The following is a 20,935-nucleotide window of genomic DNA, read 5'->3' on the forward strand; positions in this document are numbered from 1 at the left end:
GTGTATGCAGGGCCAAGTGGGGGCCCTAAGCAGGATTTAATTTTGGGGGCCCCCTTCCAATAACATAATAATAATAATTATTATTATTATTACTATTATTATTGTATTGACGTTTGGAAGCCATCTCTCTCTCTCTCTCCACTCTCTACCTGTAAACAACTGCCTGCCGGCCCATCTGACCGCTGATTGGTCAGATGGTGATGCTTCGCGCTTTCGTCTCTTTTTTTTTCTCTCTCTCTCCTGCCTCAGGCTGACTTGGTGGCGGTGCTCTACGCGCCTCTCGGCAAAATGCACGCGCATCCTTTGCGCATATGCAGAGTACGATGATACTTTATTGATCCCGAGGGAAATTCAATTCACTTGCGCAAAATGGGGCCCCCCATGGATCGCGGGGCCCTACGCACAGCGCGTGTTCTGCGTGTAGGGAGGGGCAGGCCTGTGTGTATGTATGGTCACTCACATCATTAAGCAGCTTGTCCAGGTTCTCCTGCAGCTCAAAGAAGTACACGGAGGTGATGAGACCCTCGCGGGATTTGGCCAGGCAGTCTCTGGACAGCTCAGCTATCTGGTGGTGGATGAAGCTGAGGACGCCGTCGGCCAGCGGAAGAACGTTTTCTGGAGAGAAAGCCTGGATGAAGTCGGCCAGCTTCTCCTCCATCTGTGCTGTGGCCTGGCAGGAGGTCGGTGTCACACCAGGACAGGAGCAGAAATATGACAGAGAACGAGAGGATACATGTCACAGAAAGTTCAGGAAAACACTTCAGACTGTGTGGCTCTGCAGGTTTACAACTAACTTTAACACAATTTGCTGTTTTTTTCTCTGATGTGACTTGAGGGAGAAGGAGCCCGAGGCACTGTTACCTCAGATAAACTCCAAACTATAAGGCTCAATTTCCTCTCACTTGATTGTTATCACGGTTAAAGCTTTCAGCTCATTTCCTTCTGATGGCAAACTCAGCCCACAAAGGAAGAGGGAGGCAGAAGAAGGGATTGAGAGGGAAAATAGAGGCTTTATTTAACAGTTTAAAGCTGCCAAAGTTCACTGGATACACTCTCTCAAATTGGAAAACTGAGGCTTTAAGGACTCATGCAGGAAGTGATTCACTCAGATCCTGCAAATCCCATGAAAATAGATGCTCTTCAGACTCAGAAACAGTATTTTTTCTGGAGCCAAAACCACTGTTCTGTTCTCTTCTGTTCTGTTCTGTTGTATTATCTTTGCCTGCATTTTTCTCTTTCATTCACCATTGATTTATCGGATATATGTGGCACAACACAGAAAAGTGTCTCATAATTAAATCGAAAATAAAAAGTTGTGGGGGGGCCAGTTAAGGAAGTGTCTCTCATTACAATAAACAGCAGCATCTCTGCTGAAAGCTGAGCTGATTTACACATTCAAATGTGTCAACAACAGATGTTTTTAACTGTGTGTGTGTGTGTTTGTGTGTGTCACCTTTGGAAAGCGCTCTTTGTACACATGATTCATCATGACGATCTCATTGTCATAGCAGGAGGAGGAGCGCCCCGGGCTGAGGAGACACATTTACAATTACATGACAATCTGCAAAACACAGACCGAATTACCTGAGAAAGAAAACGTGTTATTACAAGTTCATGCAAATAGCTCTTCAGACAGTCAGCTTGGTGTATATATTCATGTAGACATGGTAAAGATGGTGATTCATGGAAGTGAACCTCAATATTTCACAAACTGTTGATCTGCTGGGATTTAACACACATCCATCTCCAGGGTTTATGGTAAAACAAAGAGGAAATAGAGAGACTGGATGGAGATGCTGGAAAGGGAACATGAACTCAAATAACTACCGGTTACAACCTGCAGTGTGCAGAAGAGCATCTGTCAGCTTTTCCAACAGGGTGGAGCTTGAAGCTGATAGGAGTCAACGACACTTTTCAGTCCAGGGGCCACATGAGGCTCAAGTGGGCCGAATCGGTAAAATAGTTCAATGATAAGCTTTAAATTTAAACTTTGCTGTGGTGCAGTTTATGTGATGAAAATATCTATATTTTCACAAATCCAAACAATTACAACTAAAAAAGACTATCTATCTTAACCCATTTTTATTGAAACCTTCTGGTGCAGAATACAGTGAAATGTAAAAAAAAAACCTGTAGCATTATGCATATTTCTAGTAAACTTTGCTCCTGCATGCTTGTCATAGTTCATTCATGATATTTTTAAGTTAAATGTTTTAATCAGGTGAACCAACTGAAAAGAAATTCATCTTTCTTAGAGCGCCGAGGAAAATACAAGCAACATCTAAAATCCCAAAATTTTGCCCAACAAGTGAATGATGCATTAACTCTTCATCACTTTCAATATAAATCCATGTTAATTGGTTTATGAATACATTTGTAGCTGTTTTATTATTACAAAAAAGGGTACAGTAAACACGAAAACAAGAAAATGGAGGGTGAGGCTACATAAAACAAATAATAGGATCAGCCCAGTAAATCTGTTTTGAAACGGCCCTTTTAAAAAGAGGATGGAGCCTCTTGGCAGCAGAAGCTGCTCTTTAATCTGCTGCGGTTTGCTGACCTGAGACTGCGGGAGCGTGGGCGCATGTGGGGCGAGCAGCGGCCCCCGTCGTCATCCGTGATGCTCTCCGTGCTGCCAAAGTGCTTGGACAGGAAGTGGAGCTCGTCCATGGTGGGCTGGAAGGGCAGCTGGTGCAAACGCTCCTGGGAGGAGCTGGACGACTGGGAGGAAGAGGAAGAGGAAGAGGAAGAGAAGAAACAAAACTTCAGCTCATAGAAGCATGATATCATCAAGCTCTGAGCTGGACCCTGTTTGTCGATTTAAAGTTCCTTAATGGCTCGCGAACAGCGATGGCGCATGCTAAGGTATTCTATGAGGCTCGGGGTCAAAGGTTGCCCCTCTGTCTGACACACAAACCTCATCTCGATGCTTCATTTGTCTTCAAAGCAGAGACGCTCTGATTTCACTAACAGAACAATCGATCTTATCAATTCGCCTGCTTCATGTATGCATGTCAAGGTCTTTCTATTGATTCCACTTAGGCTGCTTTACATTTCCTTTTTGAGAAATATTCAATTCAATTCAACAAAATACAACAACAAAATCAACAATTCATAAAGCACAGAATACAACAAAGTCACTATTATAAGTATTTCCGCAACGAGTTAGATTGGTGATTTTCAGAAGCAGAATTGCCACAAAACAGTTTTCTCAGATCAAGCTATTGAGATAAATAAAAATAAAAAAATGCTTTTAATTACAGAGTTTCGTTCAGGCCTGCATATTATATTGGCTTGATATTAACATGCACGAGTTACAAATCACTGAACCGTGATGAATTATGTTTGATGCAGTGTATGTTAACATATTCGTGGAGTCCTGCTGCACTAAATACCCTGCAGTACAAATAGAAATAATCTTTTTCAATAGGGTCCTATGTACTGTCAGTGCCCGGACCTTAATAAATCATAAAAAAAGACAAATCTATAGGGAATACGTAGGAAACCGTAAGAAACATTAAATGAAAATATAGAATAAAAATGTTAAAAACACTAGTTGAGGACAATTAAACCACTTGGCTAACATTATGAAATCATATCACTCATGGTCCCATAAACCTTAAAAGACAAATATCTCATATTCATGTGTGTTGCAAAGTATTTGATGCAGTTCAGATGAAGCAAAATGCCCCAAGGACAACTTTTCCCTGACAGTTTTCAAAGACTTTGCCACACTGCGCTGCACTCTGATGTGTTTTTGCTTCAGTTGGTAGCATGTGGAGACGTATAACCAGGGGTTATTAAACGACTGGGGAACAGTGCGTGCTCCGTCTCATGCCAAATTCTCCTCTCGCGTTGCATTTCTCACGATCCTCTCTCATCCCACCGGCCTGGCACTCATCGCCCTCCCTGCATCATCCATCCCTCCATCCATGGCCAGATGGAGAGAGGAAGCGCGCCTCTGATGTCACCGTTACGCAACAAGTCACACAACCGAAAGGCGGCAAGGGACAGAAGTACAGGTGACGAGCTGGGGATCATGTTTAATCCGATTGTGCATGTTTGCAGCCAAACATTTCTTCATGTTCTGACATGGTGGACAATGCAAAATGGACAAAATAAGTCTATTGAGAATTCAACTGACACCCTGACAAAGCTTTATCCACTTTAATGTTTGTGGTAAATTGTTTTGGCCAGTTTCTACTGTAAAGGCAGAAAATGATATAGGATCCTTTAATTCTTCTTTGAATTGCAGTTGAATTACACAAGATAAAGTTGTATTTTGAAGTTAATATGAAGCTGGAATACATACAGAAATTTACATTTATATCACAGATGTGCATTAACAAAATAAAAACTGTCTGTTTCCTCTGAGGCGGTCAGACAGTATTAAACTGAAACCATCATTGGTAGTCACATACTATAGCAGGAATAGTGTGCGACATTGCTCCTTTGCTTCATTCAGCCTTTATTCATGAGAAGCTGCACTCGTTTCTCAAACAAGGACAATTTGAGAAATTCAACAAACCTTTTATTCCACACACTGGAAGGCATTTTGTTACACTATTTTTTTGGGGGGGACGAACTCATTTGTTAAAGATCTGCAGCTACAGCACAGCTGTAATGAACAATTAGCAGATGTGTGACAGTCTGTAGGCCCTTAAGGGTTAAAGGAGCATCACGTACTTTAGTTTGTTCTGAAACAATGACATCAGCATTTGTGCTGGTACTGCTGGTAAAAACGGATTCCTCTTGAATGATCCCTTCATTAAATTCTGTGTTCGGCTACCTGATCAGGGTGTGGACTTGTCATTGAGTGCCACATTCATGCACACACTAATGACAAGCATCTACAACCCTGATCTTTTTGTTTCTGCTCAGCTGCAGTTTATTAGTCACATCACGTAAAGCACAATCACAACTGACTTCAAAAACAATGAATCCCACTTTTTCACTACAACACTGCTGATTTGTACCAAAGTATACATATTAAACAAGTACTTGAATGTTATATTGTTTGATTTAAGCTTTTCTAGAGCTCCAGAAAACTAGTACTGATGATTAGGTAGGAAGTGTGGATTTATGCATGTTTTAAACAATGGAAACCACTCTGGTTGTTTACCGTTGAGCTGGGAGTGTTGGTGCCATATCCAGAGGAGGGCAAAGACGCCAAAGACCATCGTCGTCCATCCGCTCTGCAAACAAATATATCACATTTTTTAAAACTCATTGCAAAGGGTGTATTATTTGAACGGGCTGGGAAAGATTTTGGTGAAATGTGAGCTTTTGTTTCAGGTACATAAAAACATTCATTGAGCCGACCAGGGGTTTGTGACGGGGATGTTTCCCTGGAGAGGGGAGCAGAGGAGGCTCATTTAGTGGACTCATGGACGCCTCGATAGTGCAAGTGACAGGCAGCCTCGTGGATTTGATAAACGAGGACGGGGATTTACAGGAGCCTCCTCGAGACTCCGCTCTCAACACGACATGTGACCGAGGAGACACTGAAGTACAGTCGAATCTGGAGCAGCGGAAACACTGCAAACACTGTCGTTTTAATGTTGGACCACTAGTGGGTGCTGTTATTTGCTTTTGTAATGAAACCACACATGCTCCACACAGAGCACAATAAGGTATAAACATTAATAAATGGTAAGTACACAAAGATTCGTACGGACAGACGATGAAGTTGGATTGCAATTACGGTGATTCTCAACTATAAAACTATCAAGTCCCAGCAGAATATGAACTAGAAGTCATGACACACAAACACTGTTGTTGTTGTCCATCTACTTGCACATTTGCAGAAGAGCTATTTATTACAGGTGTGGTTGCACATGTGCCGTAGCTGTGTTTAAGCCATCTCCACAGAGAAGGAGACACAGAGCTTGAGTGTTTTCGGACATTTGCGTTTTACCCTGTTTCCATGGAGACGGAGTCGGGCATTTCCAAAAAGTTCTACCATGTGACCCGGTTTCAAAAAGTTGTGTCTTCAGTGGCCCTGAGCACTGTTGTCATGGAAACGGACACCAAAAACACAAGGAAAGTTTTGTGTTTTCACTTGAAAACGTCAGGTAAACAATGCCCAGTGTTGTGTTTGGCCTATTTCTCTGCCAAATCAACCCTGACCCATCGAGTCAAAGACTCAACCAGGCCCGCGAAACAGTGATATCTGGTACCCAGAAATAAGTGACACACATACAACACATACATCGACAAGCTTTCAGCTGTCCATGAGCGTATCACAGTTTGTGTTGCCTCTTGTTCACTGTGGACCATCACACCCAATCATCTACCTGAATTTGGTCCTTCTCAAACTTTAATTCCTTTTACTTGCTATTTTTCAGTTGCTGACACATCTGCAGCACTGCTCTGAACAAACTTGTGCTACACTCGAGCCTTTTGAAGAAGACATTGTCTCTATGTGGTTCACGCTAATGCCACCGCAACAACGCCCTTTATCTCACACAGAAGTCAAGAGGTAATCCAGAAAAACAGTCAGGACATAAAACCTTCTTGTGGTATTGTGATTGAAAAGCACTTGCTTTTAAATCACAATGCCATCCCATCCAAAGATAAAACATACGGCTCAAACTCTGCAGGCATTTGGGTATTAAAGGCAAATGTGATTGCAGTAATCTGCTTATAGATTATATATAATAATCTTCTTATGGACCGGTGTAAGGTTTGTGAATGTGGCCAAATGAATTTGACCCCACTGAGGAATCGGAGCTCTGGTGAAGTTGTTACAGATGTTTATTTGGGTCGTTTCACTTGATAATTGAAAGGTTGGGAATTGAGTTCTGTACAGTAGGACTACGTACTTAAAACAATAACTTTAGGTCTTTTTCATCTGAGATCTAATATTGCTCTAGATTTTAGGACACAAACATGTGTTTTCATTTTAAGTCAACACGTACAAGGATGCATAGGTTGAAGAAAAGGGTTCAGAAATATTCAAAGTATTCATTGTGTATTTATGTATTACAAATACTAATCCATGTAGTACCAAGACACTTTTGGGTGCCTTGTGTTTTTAAAAGTAAGCAGATTATAGCATACACAGAGAAGATTAGCACGATGCAGGTAATTGCGCTAAAATAAACATGAATTGCTGAATGAGTGCTGCTTCGGCTTGAAAATATCAACCACTTCATCAAAGGAAAAAAGGTTCGCTCACCTTCTGGAAGAGGCGAAGGAGAAGTGCGCTGGGTTGCTGGGAGAGAAGTTTCGAGGACTGTCCAGCGGGCTGCTTCCTGGAGGGACGGCGAAACGAGCGGAGGATGAGACACAGAAGAGGGGACACATGAGCAGGACTTGCCTTCTTAATGCTGCCAAACGACTTGCTGGGCATTAAGCTCACTGAAGCTGACCGCCAATGATTCTGTCACTCCATGTGACGGTGTGACTGTAACCAACCATGGCCGGAGCTTCTGAGGTGGGAAATGATTTCAAATTGATTCCACTTTCAAAACCGTTTGGGTCCGTCATTGATTTTTAGACATGAGTGCTTTGGTTAATGGCAAACAATTTTTGATAGTTTTTCCTCAAATCAATGCAACAAACTATCAAATTTAAGAAGATAGAGAGGTCGTGTGGATTGTGGTTAGCAGAATTCTTCTTTACATACAAACTAAATCGCCACAATTATGCATGTGAGAGAGACACTGGTACATTAATATAGTTATTATCACCATGGAAACAAAGCAAAACAGCAGTGTGCAAATCAGTAAATGTGTACTGGTATCAGATCAATGTCGTTTCAATGTGTCTGTTGTTGTTAAATAGTTATTTGTTGGTAAAATCCTCCAGACTGATCAAGGAGGTATCCGTGGCACTGAGGAGAATCAAAGGCATTCAATTGGTTTTATGTTATTAAAAGCCGATCATATGGGTCTATTCTGAATAATTAGTCTATTCTTTTAGATTTGAGGCGATATTTCCAGGGTGGTCAGAAAAGTGGATCGTCATGAGCACCAAGTCATTCGTCAAGCATCACAAAGAAATGCTTTGACGTTCTTGATAATCATGTTGATTCAGCCAATATGTGGTTCCAGCACGACGTAGGTAGCAATTTTTCTCTGCTGTACTCAACAATCATCTTGATTTGCCACAGTTGCCTGGAAACCTTCAGGTAAAGATTTTAAAAAAAACCTGTCTCATGAACACTTGTAAAGCCCTGATCTGTCAATGTCACTGTTAGAGTCGTGTACAAATGATACATACAGGATGTGGTCCACTGATTGCTCCTCTTTAGAAGAGCTTTTTTTAAAAATTCTCCTTGGTTACACAGACTCACTGTTTCCCTTTTGTCATATCTGGATTCTCAACTCAGCAAACCAACAGCTGACTTTGACTTCCGACTATCAATTCAGACAGAGATGAGGTTAAAAAAAAACAACAACAACAACAAAAAAACCTTTAAACTGAGTAAAAATGTGGATGAGTGAGAAAATTAGCTGTTGGCAATATTAGCCAAATCAAACAATATTGGCAATTTGGGTCTGATTGCACCTACTGGGACCAGCGAATAAGGCCCCGTTTAATGTGTTCAAATGAAAACGTGTTTTTGGGATCTGTTTACATGTCAACAACGCTTGGAGCTGCTGAAAACACAACATTTTCAATGTGGCTGACAAAGTTGAATTTAGTTCAGACTTTCTGACAAATGAGAAATCTTTACTGGTCCCAGAGAGAAGTTCTTGTAGCGTAGCTCCACACAGAAAATAAAAACCTAGAAGTTAAAATATCAATCTGACAGAATAAAGTAAAATGAGTAATATGTTAATAATATATACAGGGCTAAGTGGTGACTGTTAGTAAGCATAAAAGAATGATTAAAATAACAAATTCTCTGCTGCAAATGATGCATCATGGGAGTCAGTTTAAAGGCACAGTGCAGATATTAGTGTTTGGATGACATTAATGAGGGGAAAAAATCGAATACATTTCTAAGAGCAATCATATTATATTTTGATAAACACCATGAACATCACTTTTATCATAAATACACACATTTCTACACAATACTGGACTTTCTTTTTTAAATAAGACTCAGTGGAATTGGAAAAAAAAGCAGATGATCTGGATGCATTTTGGTATTGAAACGTTATCTTATAATTAGTCAAATAATTATGAAAGTTATTGTAACATTATAAGAAGGACTATTATTCTGGTTAATACTTTTAATTCTCTTTACAGAAAAGATCATAATTATGTATTTAATGTTGTTCTTAGAAAATAAATGACTTTAACATGCTTGTTAAAGCATCATGCAAATCACCCATAGACATTTTAAAGAATTATGTTGCAACATCACAATTTCACGGCCACGGTAGGAGCTGGAGGCCTTCTGCTACCACACTAAGTGCCTCTTGTGCTTTTTTTCTGTCCAATACAATCTGTCAAATTGTTTGGATGTTGGCCAGTACTGCTCCATATTCTGCTGCATTGTGATTTCAGACACTGTAAATTATCGCAATATCATCACAATCTTCCATCCAAGACAAATTGCAGACAGAGTATATCTGCCTTCAGAGGCCAAAAGGTTAAGAACCACTGCTGTAAAAGTAGTTTTTAAGTTATTCTGAACAGGAGGAACTAAATGAAGGCATTAGACTGTGTTGTACGTACCAAGGTGTCCGGGGAGGGGCAGGGGGGAATGTGGCCGGGGCAGCGTGGGGGACGTGGTCGTCAGGATCAGACTTTTCCGGTTGCTTGTGCGACAACTGTACAGGGGGGAAAAAACATTATGAGAAACAGCAACTGTATCCAGGCAGAGGCTGTGAGTGTTCTGTCTGTCACAGTGTGTAAACCAACACATACAGAGGAACACGAGAATTAAATTTCTTCCGTCATCCATCCCTGTCTGAATCGCCTCGGCACAGATAAGGAATGAGGGGGAAGAAGGCTGGAAAGGACTGACATGATTTAATAAATGGAGAAACTTTTCCATGACCTCACATAATTCTGTTTGGGGGGGGGGGGGGGGGGGGGGATTTAATAGCAGTGACTAAAAACTGTCTCTAATGCCTGTGAGCTGCAGTTTCCCACTCACACACCATCACATAATCCCATCACTGGCTTTTCGGAATTCAGTATGATCTCATAGACAAAAACTGTTTTCTAAACCTGTGCTTTGCAATCCCATTTGCTTTCCAAGAGACATAAAGAAAAGTAAGTACATACAAGCCAAAACAAAAAGAGGGCAGTAAAGTGAAGCTATAGTAAAGACAGAGTCAACAAGCTTTGAGTGAAGGGCCCAGACATGTGGACATTTTTCATCTATATAACATTCCACTTTAATTATTTTCACAAATGCAAAAACTTTAACCTAAATCCAATTCAATCAGAACAATTTAACCTACGAATACATCAAATATTTTAAATACTTTAAACTGCGAACGACAGAAGTTTCCTCTTGATTTGAAGGTTTGTATTGTATTCTGTGGACACTGAGACACTAGAAAGTGAAACAAGAGTAAAATGACAAACATGACGCCAGTCTAGCGAGCAGCAACAAGACCGCCACACACAGTAAAGATAATACATGAGACATACGGAACATGTGATGTATTTAATCAGCCAATAACAGGATGTGATCTCCTTCACTCCTTTCAAATGCAGCTTTCTGTCATCTTGCACTGGATGACTCAACAGTGTGTGAATAATTGAAATGTAGCTGATCACACACTGTTCTGACGTCTGTGAGGGGCTTCGCAAAGTCTCAAACAGATGGACCATGTCCCACTATCTGATGGCTTTCCAATGGCGTTTGAACTTGTTCATTTAAATCTGTGCAGGTACATACTATATACATGGCTTACAGGAGCCATAGGGATTTTGGTTATTTAATGTTAAAATTCTCCAAGCAACCGTGTTTTTGGAATAATATTTCAGCACTGCATTGTTTCTGACACTTATACAGGAAGTGGGTGTGGCTGGCAGACATGATAGTTCTTCCTGCTGCTGCAGTGTCTGTCCAGAATAAATTATTGGCCAACACCAGAACACCTTCTTTAGTTTGTCCGGAGCGACGACACAGACTGCGTGTATTAGCAAAGCCAGGAGCCTTTCTGACGACACTGATCACGAATCTGATACTCAGCATGCACACAAACTGCCTCCACATTCAATTTGATATGGTCGCATATCAGAGAAACTCTCGTCTCGCCTCGTGCGTTTCAGTAACTGTAACTGCACACAGGAAGTCCTAATCAATCCCGTCTATACCTGCCCTTATGGATATTGATCATGAAAGCCAGATGGTTATATTTCAAAGGGCAGATCTGATAACTGCTCTTGAGCCATTTCATCCACTCCAACCACGATCAGTTGTATTCTGACTAAACTATTGTGGGCCTGATTTACTCAGATGCTGCATAAAGCAAGCTGCATGCTCAACCTAATGGAGCGTTCCTTCAGAGTGTGATTTGCAGCTGATGAAGTAAGAATAACAAAATGGGAGACATCATGTGCAAATAGGTGTAGTTGGTATTGTCATGGTTTTGTGAATAAGATTGAAGCAAATTGCCAGGAACCAAATCCAAAACTTTGATAAGATATTCCAAATTATTTATATGTTAATCATGATTTCAACACAAACCTGTGTACCTGCTGGGCAAAGAAGCATGAACTGAATAATCTGTGTCAGTTGGCCATAGCACGGCCTATAGAAACGGCTCCATAAAACAGTGTAGTTCTCGCCATATAATTACATCGGGAAGCCAGCGTAGTTGCCAATAAAAGCAAATGTCCATCAATAATAAATTAAACTTTGTATTTTTTCTTGAAACTGTTTTTGATTTGGGCCATCCATGGTTGCAGATCCTATGGTGTAAATATATGAACGATTTCCTTAGTGAGGCTAACATTTCAGTAAAGAACTGCCTCTTTTATGAAGACAAATCCAAAGACAGTGTCAGCAGCATGACAGTTTAATGTGTTCTCAGTGCTGCAGGAAATCAATATTAGCCGTAAACATACAGCTCTATGGTTTGACATTCCCTCTGACACGCCCTCAGCATACGCCTCTGTACACACACATTTTCTGTTTTTACTCCACCTCCAGTATAACTCTGCAGTGTTTCTGCTGCTAATGCTGCTGCTGCTGCTGCTGCTGCTGACAGCTCCACAATCAGAGAACGCAGCTCGGGGCGTTTCTTATCTGGACGAGATAAAGAGGAGGGTGGGAGGAGAGGAAAGGAAAGGGATGCTCTCGGTAAATCTGGAGAGGAGGACGGAGGGAAGAATATGAAGATAGGGGTTAGAACAAGCATGACATTAAAGCAAAATGAGGGGTGGGGAAGGCCTCGGGAAACAGGGCCAATGCAAATTCATGGGAGGGTTGAAAGAACCCACACACACACACACACACACACACACACACACACACACACACACACACACACACACACACACACACACACACACACACACACACACACACACGCACACACACGGTAAACATGACCCACTTTTCTCTCACCGCTGCACACGCATGCACAATTATATGTATGTTCAGGAGCACGTGGGGCCAATACGCCAGCAGATGACACACAACCAAAGGCTTGAAAGAAGCCAGACTAACTGGAGCCTTCATCTTCTGCACGCTCATGTCTCTTCCTCTGCCTCACAGCAGGGGGTGGGGGGCATCCAACCATCCCCTTCACAGGATGTAGCTTTGATATACCGAGTCCATCAGGAGCAAAGGAAGACAGTGATGAACTGGTTTATATGTAGAGCAAAAAATCATTTAAAGTGCATTTCTAATATTTGGGATTTTTTTTTGCAGGCATGAAAGCAGTAGAAGGAGATCCAGCAGGCGCTTGCAGGCCCTGGAGGGACTGTGGTGGAGACGAGGGAGACGAAGGAGACGAGGGAGACGTGGTCACGTGACGATTGTTGCCATGCAGTGTGTGCCGGGGAGACTCATGATAACGACTGAGACAGAAAGGAGAAAGAGACACGCTCATTAGAGGAGGCACTCAAGTTCACCGAGAGAAGAGGGAGGAGACGATTCAAGGGGCAAGAGAGACAGGAAGTCACGTCAACATACCTGTTTGCGGTGATGTAATGAGAGGTTATTAGGTACAGATTAGAGTAAGTGCATGTTTAGCATACTCACATTTCAATATTTCAATTTGATGCTCAATCCCGCTATATCTGTCTAACAGCCTTATAAAAAAACTAAAAATCCAATTTATTCAATAAATATGACAATTATAATCAACAATCGTTTCTAAGTCGAACAGAATCAATGACCAGTTGACATTAAATATTTAAAAAAAGAAAAGAAAAAGCCTAGCGAAAATGGTAGTGGAAATGATAACCAATTGTGTATTATTTAGTCATATAAAATGTCAATAAGTGTAAATTTAGTATATTTATGTTCAAAGGCTGGAAAAGAAAATGCATTTTGCAGTAACTGAAGCCTGAAGATGCAGTACCACCAGTTGCCATGGAGAACAGTGTTGACATCATAATAGAGGTATAAATGTCGGGAAAGTGGCTGTGTGATATCTCAAGGTGTTTAACGTCCTTGGACCCCCCCCCCCCCCCTGCAATGCGAACTCCTTCTCAAAATCAACATTAGTGCGACCACACGCTGTTTGCAGATGCATCAATGATCATTTAGCAAGCCCATTTTGAGACACAAATCAGCCCAGATGTGAATCGATACTGTCCATGAAATTGGTTGCCCACTATTAACCATGACTTTGGACCTGACGCATTTCCATTATTTCATGTTGACGTCAAGCAACGGAAAAGAAAACAAATCAACTAATTGCTGGTTGTTTAAACTGTTTTGTTGTCACTAATAACAATTTCATGCCATTACGTTATCATGATAAGTGGCGGCATGAAGTCATTTTGATTCAAAGCAGAAAAACCTTATATCTATACATTATATTACACATAGGAAGATGATCTGTTTTCTATTTCCTTCTGGATACTGTTTGAAGCTGCAATAAAAGGGTTGTTTTACACAACCACTGTCATCTGGTGGTGAATTAGCAAGAATGAGCATAATCATATCTGATTATGTAGTAGCTCATCTTACCTTCCGTTTTGTTGGTTATTAAACATTCCTGCATCCATTTAAAACTATAGTTCGGTGCATTTACCTAATTACAATCACAGCATAGAAGCAACTAAGTCAAACAAAAGAACAATCTCATGCAAAATGAACTGACACACAAACAACAATATGTGCCCAAGATGTGCATATATGTGTGTGTGTGACCTGCAGGCACACACGTGCATAAATCTACATGCTGATGTTGCAACATCTGGGAAATGTTCCTGTGTCATAAAAGCACAAGTCAGGAAGGGAGGCTTTTATAGTGGCACTCTGCAGAAATAGCACGTGGCTGCAGGAAACATCTGATTTATTACGATTGACTCTGCTGACTCATTTTAAACACGCGTATGACAGTTACATAGAGCACGTGCTATTTCCCTTACAATTGGAGACTGAAGCTGAATGTATGTGTAATATATACAGTGTATGTGTAACAAGCCTTTCCTTTATGTTTCTAAATATGTGGTTAGTGTCAAAACCCCATAAGTTTCCCCCTCAAATCCAGTTTTCCAACACGGCTGAACCTATTTCTCTGTGAAATGTCTCGATATTCAATGTCTCCAGTACGACAAGCAGAAAAGCAGCCACACAGTATGATGATACCTCCACCGTGTTAGTCAGTGGGTGGACTGGACTTCATTCGCATCTAAACCAAATGACATATGACATTCCTAATAAGCTAACAGATCCAATTTCTTGATTAATTCAATGCACCTTTTTATATAGTTTACGAGTTTATGGCACTGAATCATTGTTGGTAGATTTTAAAATGTATACAGAAATTAAACTGAGAACTGTTATCATAAATCATGGACAGATTTAAATGCCGCATTTACTCAACGTTTCAATATGATCACAATTTCAAAAGCTGATGATTAATGTTATTTAAAACGATTAAGAAGTAAGTAGACCAGGATTAATGTTAGACATTGGGATTATTCCAGTACAGTGCACAGAGCAGCTTTATGTGCAGGACAGAGACATGATACACTTCCATGTCTAAATCTCTTTGAGTAAATGGAACAACACTGTCCACTGGGTCACATGATGAGCAGTAAAAGGCAAGGACAGAAGCTAAAATGGTTGTGCCCGAGGCAGAGCACTGTCGTACCTCCGCTCTATCACGTCTCTGCTCGACTGCGCCGAGCATTGTGTTAAATGTCAAATTCATGGCTCGGCCCAAAGCACGACAGCCAGGAGAGAAAACAAGCACACCCCCAACCCCCCTTTTTATCTCTTCTCCCCTACAATTGTTTAACTTTCGGGGTCCCAAATACCTCAAGTCATCTTTAAAGCTTCTCTGCTAAGAGGAAATCTTGTGACGCACTCAGACCTTTTGTCTGTCTCTGTTGCAATATCTGTCAACCTTGGGTAAATTTAGGGCCGCCCAAAAAGCCTGTGTCTTCAGAAGTGTTTTCCCTCCTGATAGAGAAACTCTCAGAGGGATAAGATCAAAGAGAATAAGAGTCCCATTACTCTAACAGGGAGGGAAAGATAGTGCTCCTTACGTCTTCACTGCAGTTAATAGGAGGTTGTGGGTATTGAACCCTGAGCTGCAGCACTCAGCAGGACAGACTCAGGTAACTCCTCCTCCTCCTCCTCCTGACCTCCTTCGGTTCACTCATAATTGGTTAAGCAAAGTCTAATGGCTTATTTGGTTACAGAGGATTGTTTATGAGCAGGAGAGTCGCTGAGTGCATGTTGGTGTGAAGGCAGCACACATGTGTGATCATAGTGTGTTTGTGCAGCTGAGCACAAACCGCGTCCTAATGTCACCCCCCAACAACTACTGCGTGCATCTTCCAATCCTTTCTACCAACCCTCTGACTTCACATCACTTTACTTTTAGCATTAGCAGGATCCTAATGCAAATGCTGCAGTGCCGGATAAGTAAAATGAGAGAGAATGAGGACAAGTAAAAGTACATTTACTTTCACAACAAGTACAATCTAGTTAATAGATAAAAGAGTATAATGTAACATTGAACGCGTATTCATCCTCTATGTACTGTCTAAAGATAACTGCCTTTATGCTTCCATATGTTCAATATCTTGTAATAAGACTTTGGTATTTGATCCACCAGAACGCACTGCTCTCAATCAATATACTACCCAAATACCAAGAGGAAGAGTAAAGTTCATGATAACACTGATGGTGATTGCAGGAAGTTGTTCTAATATTGATATTGAGAAGGAGGAACGATCAGATTGGCAGCAAACGATAGAACTTCAAACATGTCAACATGTCACACAGCCACACTTTGAAAACTTCCGACATGTATGATTCACTTCTAATCTCAATGCTTCCACTTCACAGGAACTGGTGGTACTGCATCATTGGTCTGTATCCCTTAGCTTCCCGGAGACTAATAGAAATAATGCAAATAGAACAGACCAAATGCTTAGTATGTATCCACATGTGCATATCTAGTGAAGAGAAGTATAACCTGAACTGCTTTCTACAAAGTACCAAATAAAGACAAACATTACATACACGCACAAAATCAAAATTTTTCTCAAATTGGCCAACTATTAATGCAAAGTCAATCATTATATTGCTTCTGATGTTGAACCTGCTTGTGATTACAGGAACCAACCAGGAGATTGAGATGGACACAAACTCCAAAGGTACTGATAACAATATCACAAAAAACTATATATTTTGGATGAGAGTATTCAAAAGCTCATATGTCTTCAAGCTAAACTGAAATAGAACCCTGATCAAGTCCAAACCCTCGAGGACAAAGCTCGTGCAAATTGTTCTTGCTCTCTAAATGTCTAAAACTCAAGTCCATCTTCACAAAGAAAAGCACTCATGTACAAATGCAAGCAGAGGAAAACCTCTTAGGTTTGTGGAGCACTTCTATCTCTCTATACTCGCACAGTTCAAATAAAAGAAAGCGCCACTAAAGGATGAATTAATAGAAGCAGAAGTAAAAGAAAGAAAGAAAGCCTGAGATGGAGCAGAATCAAAGCGAGTGTGTGTCTTGTCTGCTCACGTAACCTTAGTGAGCTGGTCCCTAATGGAAGAACTGACACAGATATGACCCCAGGGTCCCGGCTACCCTCTCCTCCCGCCCTCTCTCAGCCTATCCTCTTTTCACCTCTTCATTTTTCCACCTCCCCTCCTTTTACCACCCTAATTGTTCGTCCTCTCCGTTCTTTGCTCTGTGATGGACGTGACTTTGCTTCTTAAGCAGCTAAAGGGTAGATTTCCAAGTTGCTGGGGTGAAAATGATCTTAAACTGATTGCACTCGACCGGCGTCCCCGACATGGGGTCAGAGAACTTTGTGAGGACGAGCAGAAATCAGAGGAGGAAGAAGACGATCTCCACAAATCTAGTTTTTATGTTATATTGAAGGCTGTGCTTGTGAAAATGGATGTCTCTTAGTGTTTGACGTCACCGTGATGTTTTAGTAAGTCAGAGATTGTGCAGAGAGTCTGGAAGCTTCCTCAGCTGCAATCTGCCCCTGACCCACTATGGTCTAAGTGTCCCTGCAGGAGGCAGTGAAACAGCTGAAGCTCTGGCACTTCCACCATCCGTCTCTATGTGTATGTGGGCTCAGGTGGGCCTCGGTGAGAACCTCTTCTGAAATAAATGGCAGTTTAATCCCCGATCAGCTGGGGAGGATGAAGTCACTCAGAGACTCAGCACGACACCCACTCCAGCCACAGCAGAACAGGAACCCCCCCCCCCCCCCCCCCCCCCCCACACACACACACACACACACACACACACACACAGCCTGAATGCCAGGCCGAATTCACTCATTGATGTCAGCGAAGCAGTGAAAGGAAAACATACCTGAGATCACCCACGTAAGAACAACTTCTTTTTAATCACCCTCAACAGGGATCCAACACAGCACACAAGAAAATGTCTGATTAACCTTCAGAGAAACACCATGAATCAGACTTTGATGATTCTTTACCTCGTGTCACCATTGACTGATCACTTAACACAGTGAATCAGGATCTTCCTGTTCTCGTTCTGTCAGAAATGTCTCTGTGGTGAGTCATTCTGCTCTATAGCTCACTTTTATGTGGACATCAAATACATTTATAAAACAGAACCGGAGCCACAAACTGATAAACACAGACCTGCTCATATAAAACTGTTCCACACTTACTGGTCCCTGTGTCTGTTATCTGTTAGACATACTGTAAATATGTACATTTTGTATAGAGTTTTGTTTGTTTATTTATCCCTGACTGTAATGTGGAGGTGATGTGATGCTTGAATTTTCTCAATGTTGATTCAATAAAGTCTGCTCTTCCTCTGCACGTCTGTTTGCCTTGACTCGGACCTGCAGAAGTCAACTATCCTCAAAATAAAGGAAATTATAGAAGTTTTAATTACAATGTGTCCCTGATTGGAGTGACATGTTTTCTGCTCCAAGTGTTTAATATTAGTATCACAAATACTGAAAATGTGTACATCAATCCAAACAAACAGACATGATATCTAAAAGTGTCAAAGTATGCTATATCTATAGAGGTCCTTTTTATGACTTTGCACTACCAATTAACAACAATATATAAAAGCAAACTGAACTTACAATATCTCTATCTGAACTCTCTGAACTCTCTTTGTCTAACCGGCTTTTTGCTGAGTATTGGCTTGGAGAGACTTCATCCCCTCGGTGACGGCTGTCTTGATAAAGCAGATATGAAAGAAGGAGAGATCTATAGCAGCCGCCTGGACTCAGAAAAGAAATTGCAGTCCCTGCGTTTTCCACTTTATTTCATCACATACCCATGAACTTATGAGCCACACTCATAAGATGAGCCATAAAAACAAAAAACAAGTAACTAAACGGGTAAATATAGAGTATGTGCTCTTAGCTTCTGTTTATTTACTCATTTTTAAATAGTTTTTTTGGGGTTGTCTGACAGGAAAGAGAGAGGTCACAGGATGCAAACAGACTGACAGGAAAAGAGGAAGAATTCATGACGCTTTTACTTCCTCATCCTCCTCCTTTTCGAGTGAGTTTGCTCTTTATTGTGTTTATTCCAGGTTCTTGGTTGACACAAACCCTTCATTCTCAAAAGTCAAATGTTGGACATATCAAGCCTAAAAATCCATGAAACACAAGCAACTCATCCATCACAAAACCAAAGTTTGAATATTCTCAGAGAAACAGACTTCCAGTGAACTTGAGAATAAGACCGCATAAGTATATCAAACTATGACTGACAAATAATCCCATACAATCACATTCATTCACACAGATTAGAACCACCAAATAACCTGAAACGCATCTTTGTGGACTATGGGAGGAACAACAATCCCAGAAACAAATCCAACAGCAAAAATAATGTTTGGTAATAAATGGCCAATGAAAGGTAACAGTTGTTAGAGAATCCTCGTCTTTGGTCTTGGTTTTACATCTGTGGTCCTACATCACAATGTGAGACCAGTTCAAGGATGGACATTGTCATGGTCAAGACAACCTGCGATAAAATTCTGACAGTGTCAGAAATTTTGGGGGGATTGGTGCTGCTGCGCCCAACGGCAACTAAAGTATGAAATGAGTTGTGATCAGCACGAGACTGGCGCAAGACCCTAACCTTATTTCAAACATTACAAGAACAACAACAACAAGAATAAGAATAAGAATAAGAATAAGAATAAGAATAAGAATAAGAATAAGAATAAGAATAAGAATAAGAATAAGAATAAGAATAAGAATAAGAATAAGAATAAGAATAAGAATAAGAATAAGAATAAGAATAAGAATAAGAATAAGAATAAGAATAAGAATAATAGTGTATACTTAGCTGTTCGAAAATGACTCAGGAGAAAAAGCTTGCTTATCTCGCCCTACCCCTAATCTATTCTAATTATCTCTTTTAATTACTGTATCACCCTTACTGCACTTCATATTAATCTTCTTTGTATCTTTTGATAATATAATCCTTATATAACCTTTTAAAGTGATTAATATTTGCCCTGTGTTCGATTTCTTCACTCAGTGCATTCCACAAAGTCACAACACAAACTGACACATACATACATTTGCTGGTAGTGCAAAACCTGTGGCTACAATAGTAAAATCCATTAAAAAAAATTTTTTTAAGTATGTAGGATGTAAACAAAATATCTTTGGGGATTTTTCTCCAAACGCCTAAATGCCACAAGGCCCAGGGCTCCGATCAGGTGTTACTAGTTTACTTTGTGTGAATGGATGGCACATGCTTATGAGGTTTTATACTTGTGCAATAATTGTTGACTCGCGTACATCTTATAAGCTGCGATTCAGCTTGCATCATTATCGTGCCATCTGCCCACAGCTAACTTCATGTCGAGCCCAATGTTTAATAGATTCATGTTGTACAGTGTGGCAAGCTGTGAACTTCTAAGATTGTTAAAATCACACGATGTGTAGCGGGCATGAGGATTACTTTTAACACTTCCAGCTAAAAATAGACATAGGAAGGCACAAAACATTACAGCTTAAGCTTCTTGTGCACAATATAGCATAAAACATTTGAACAACTGGAAACTTTCATTCACTTACACTTACGGGAATTTAAGATCGCTAGTAAATAACATCAAATGTATATTTCTGGACTAAAATCTGAGCTTGTAGAAAACCTGCTGAGACAGAAAGCTCCTCAAACCAGGTGAAAAGAGTGTAACCATGACTACATTGGGATCAACATATGATCCTATAAAGTTCAGAAGCTGAAGTGGAAGCGTTTAACTAACATGGATACACTAATTATAAAAACAACAAGGAAGGTCCATCCTGTGAGAAAAGGAAAGAAACCTCACACTTAATCATTTACTTACATCTTAAATTATGAAAACAGCCAAAGCAACATTTAAAACCAAGAAGAGTGGCCTTC

At 40.7% G+C, this 20,935-nt stretch overlaps 1 protein-coding gene across 1 annotated transcript in view; it reads right to left on the minus strand.

The window, feature by feature from the left end:
• The window catches only part of LOC308141594 (microtubule-associated serine/threonine-protein kinase 1-like), a gene marked incomplete at both ends in the record, with an annotated part of 52,799 nt that overhangs the window by 17,539 nt on the left and 14,325 nt on the right, over window positions 1-20,935 (minus strand). Inside the window, 6 exons of the mRNA XM_080511797.1 lie at window positions 461-670; window positions 1,454-1,529; window positions 2,561-2,721; window positions 5,123-5,195; window positions 7,181-7,256; window positions 9,634-9,728. Coding sequence (XP_080367923.1) covers window positions 461-670; window positions 1,454-1,529; window positions 2,561-2,721; window positions 5,123-5,195; window positions 7,181-7,256; window positions 9,634-9,728 — 691 coding nt within the window. The remainder of the gene's footprint in view (window positions 1-460; window positions 671-1,453; window positions 1,530-2,560; window positions 2,722-5,122; window positions 5,196-7,180; window positions 7,257-9,633; window positions 9,729-20,935) is intronic.

This window comes from Blennius ocellaris, assembly GCF_963422515.1.
Source record: "Blennius ocellaris genome assembly, chromosome: 16".
In the NCBI taxonomy this organism is placed as follows: Eukaryota; Metazoa; Chordata; class Actinopteri; order Blenniiformes; family Blenniidae; genus Blennius; species Blennius ocellaris.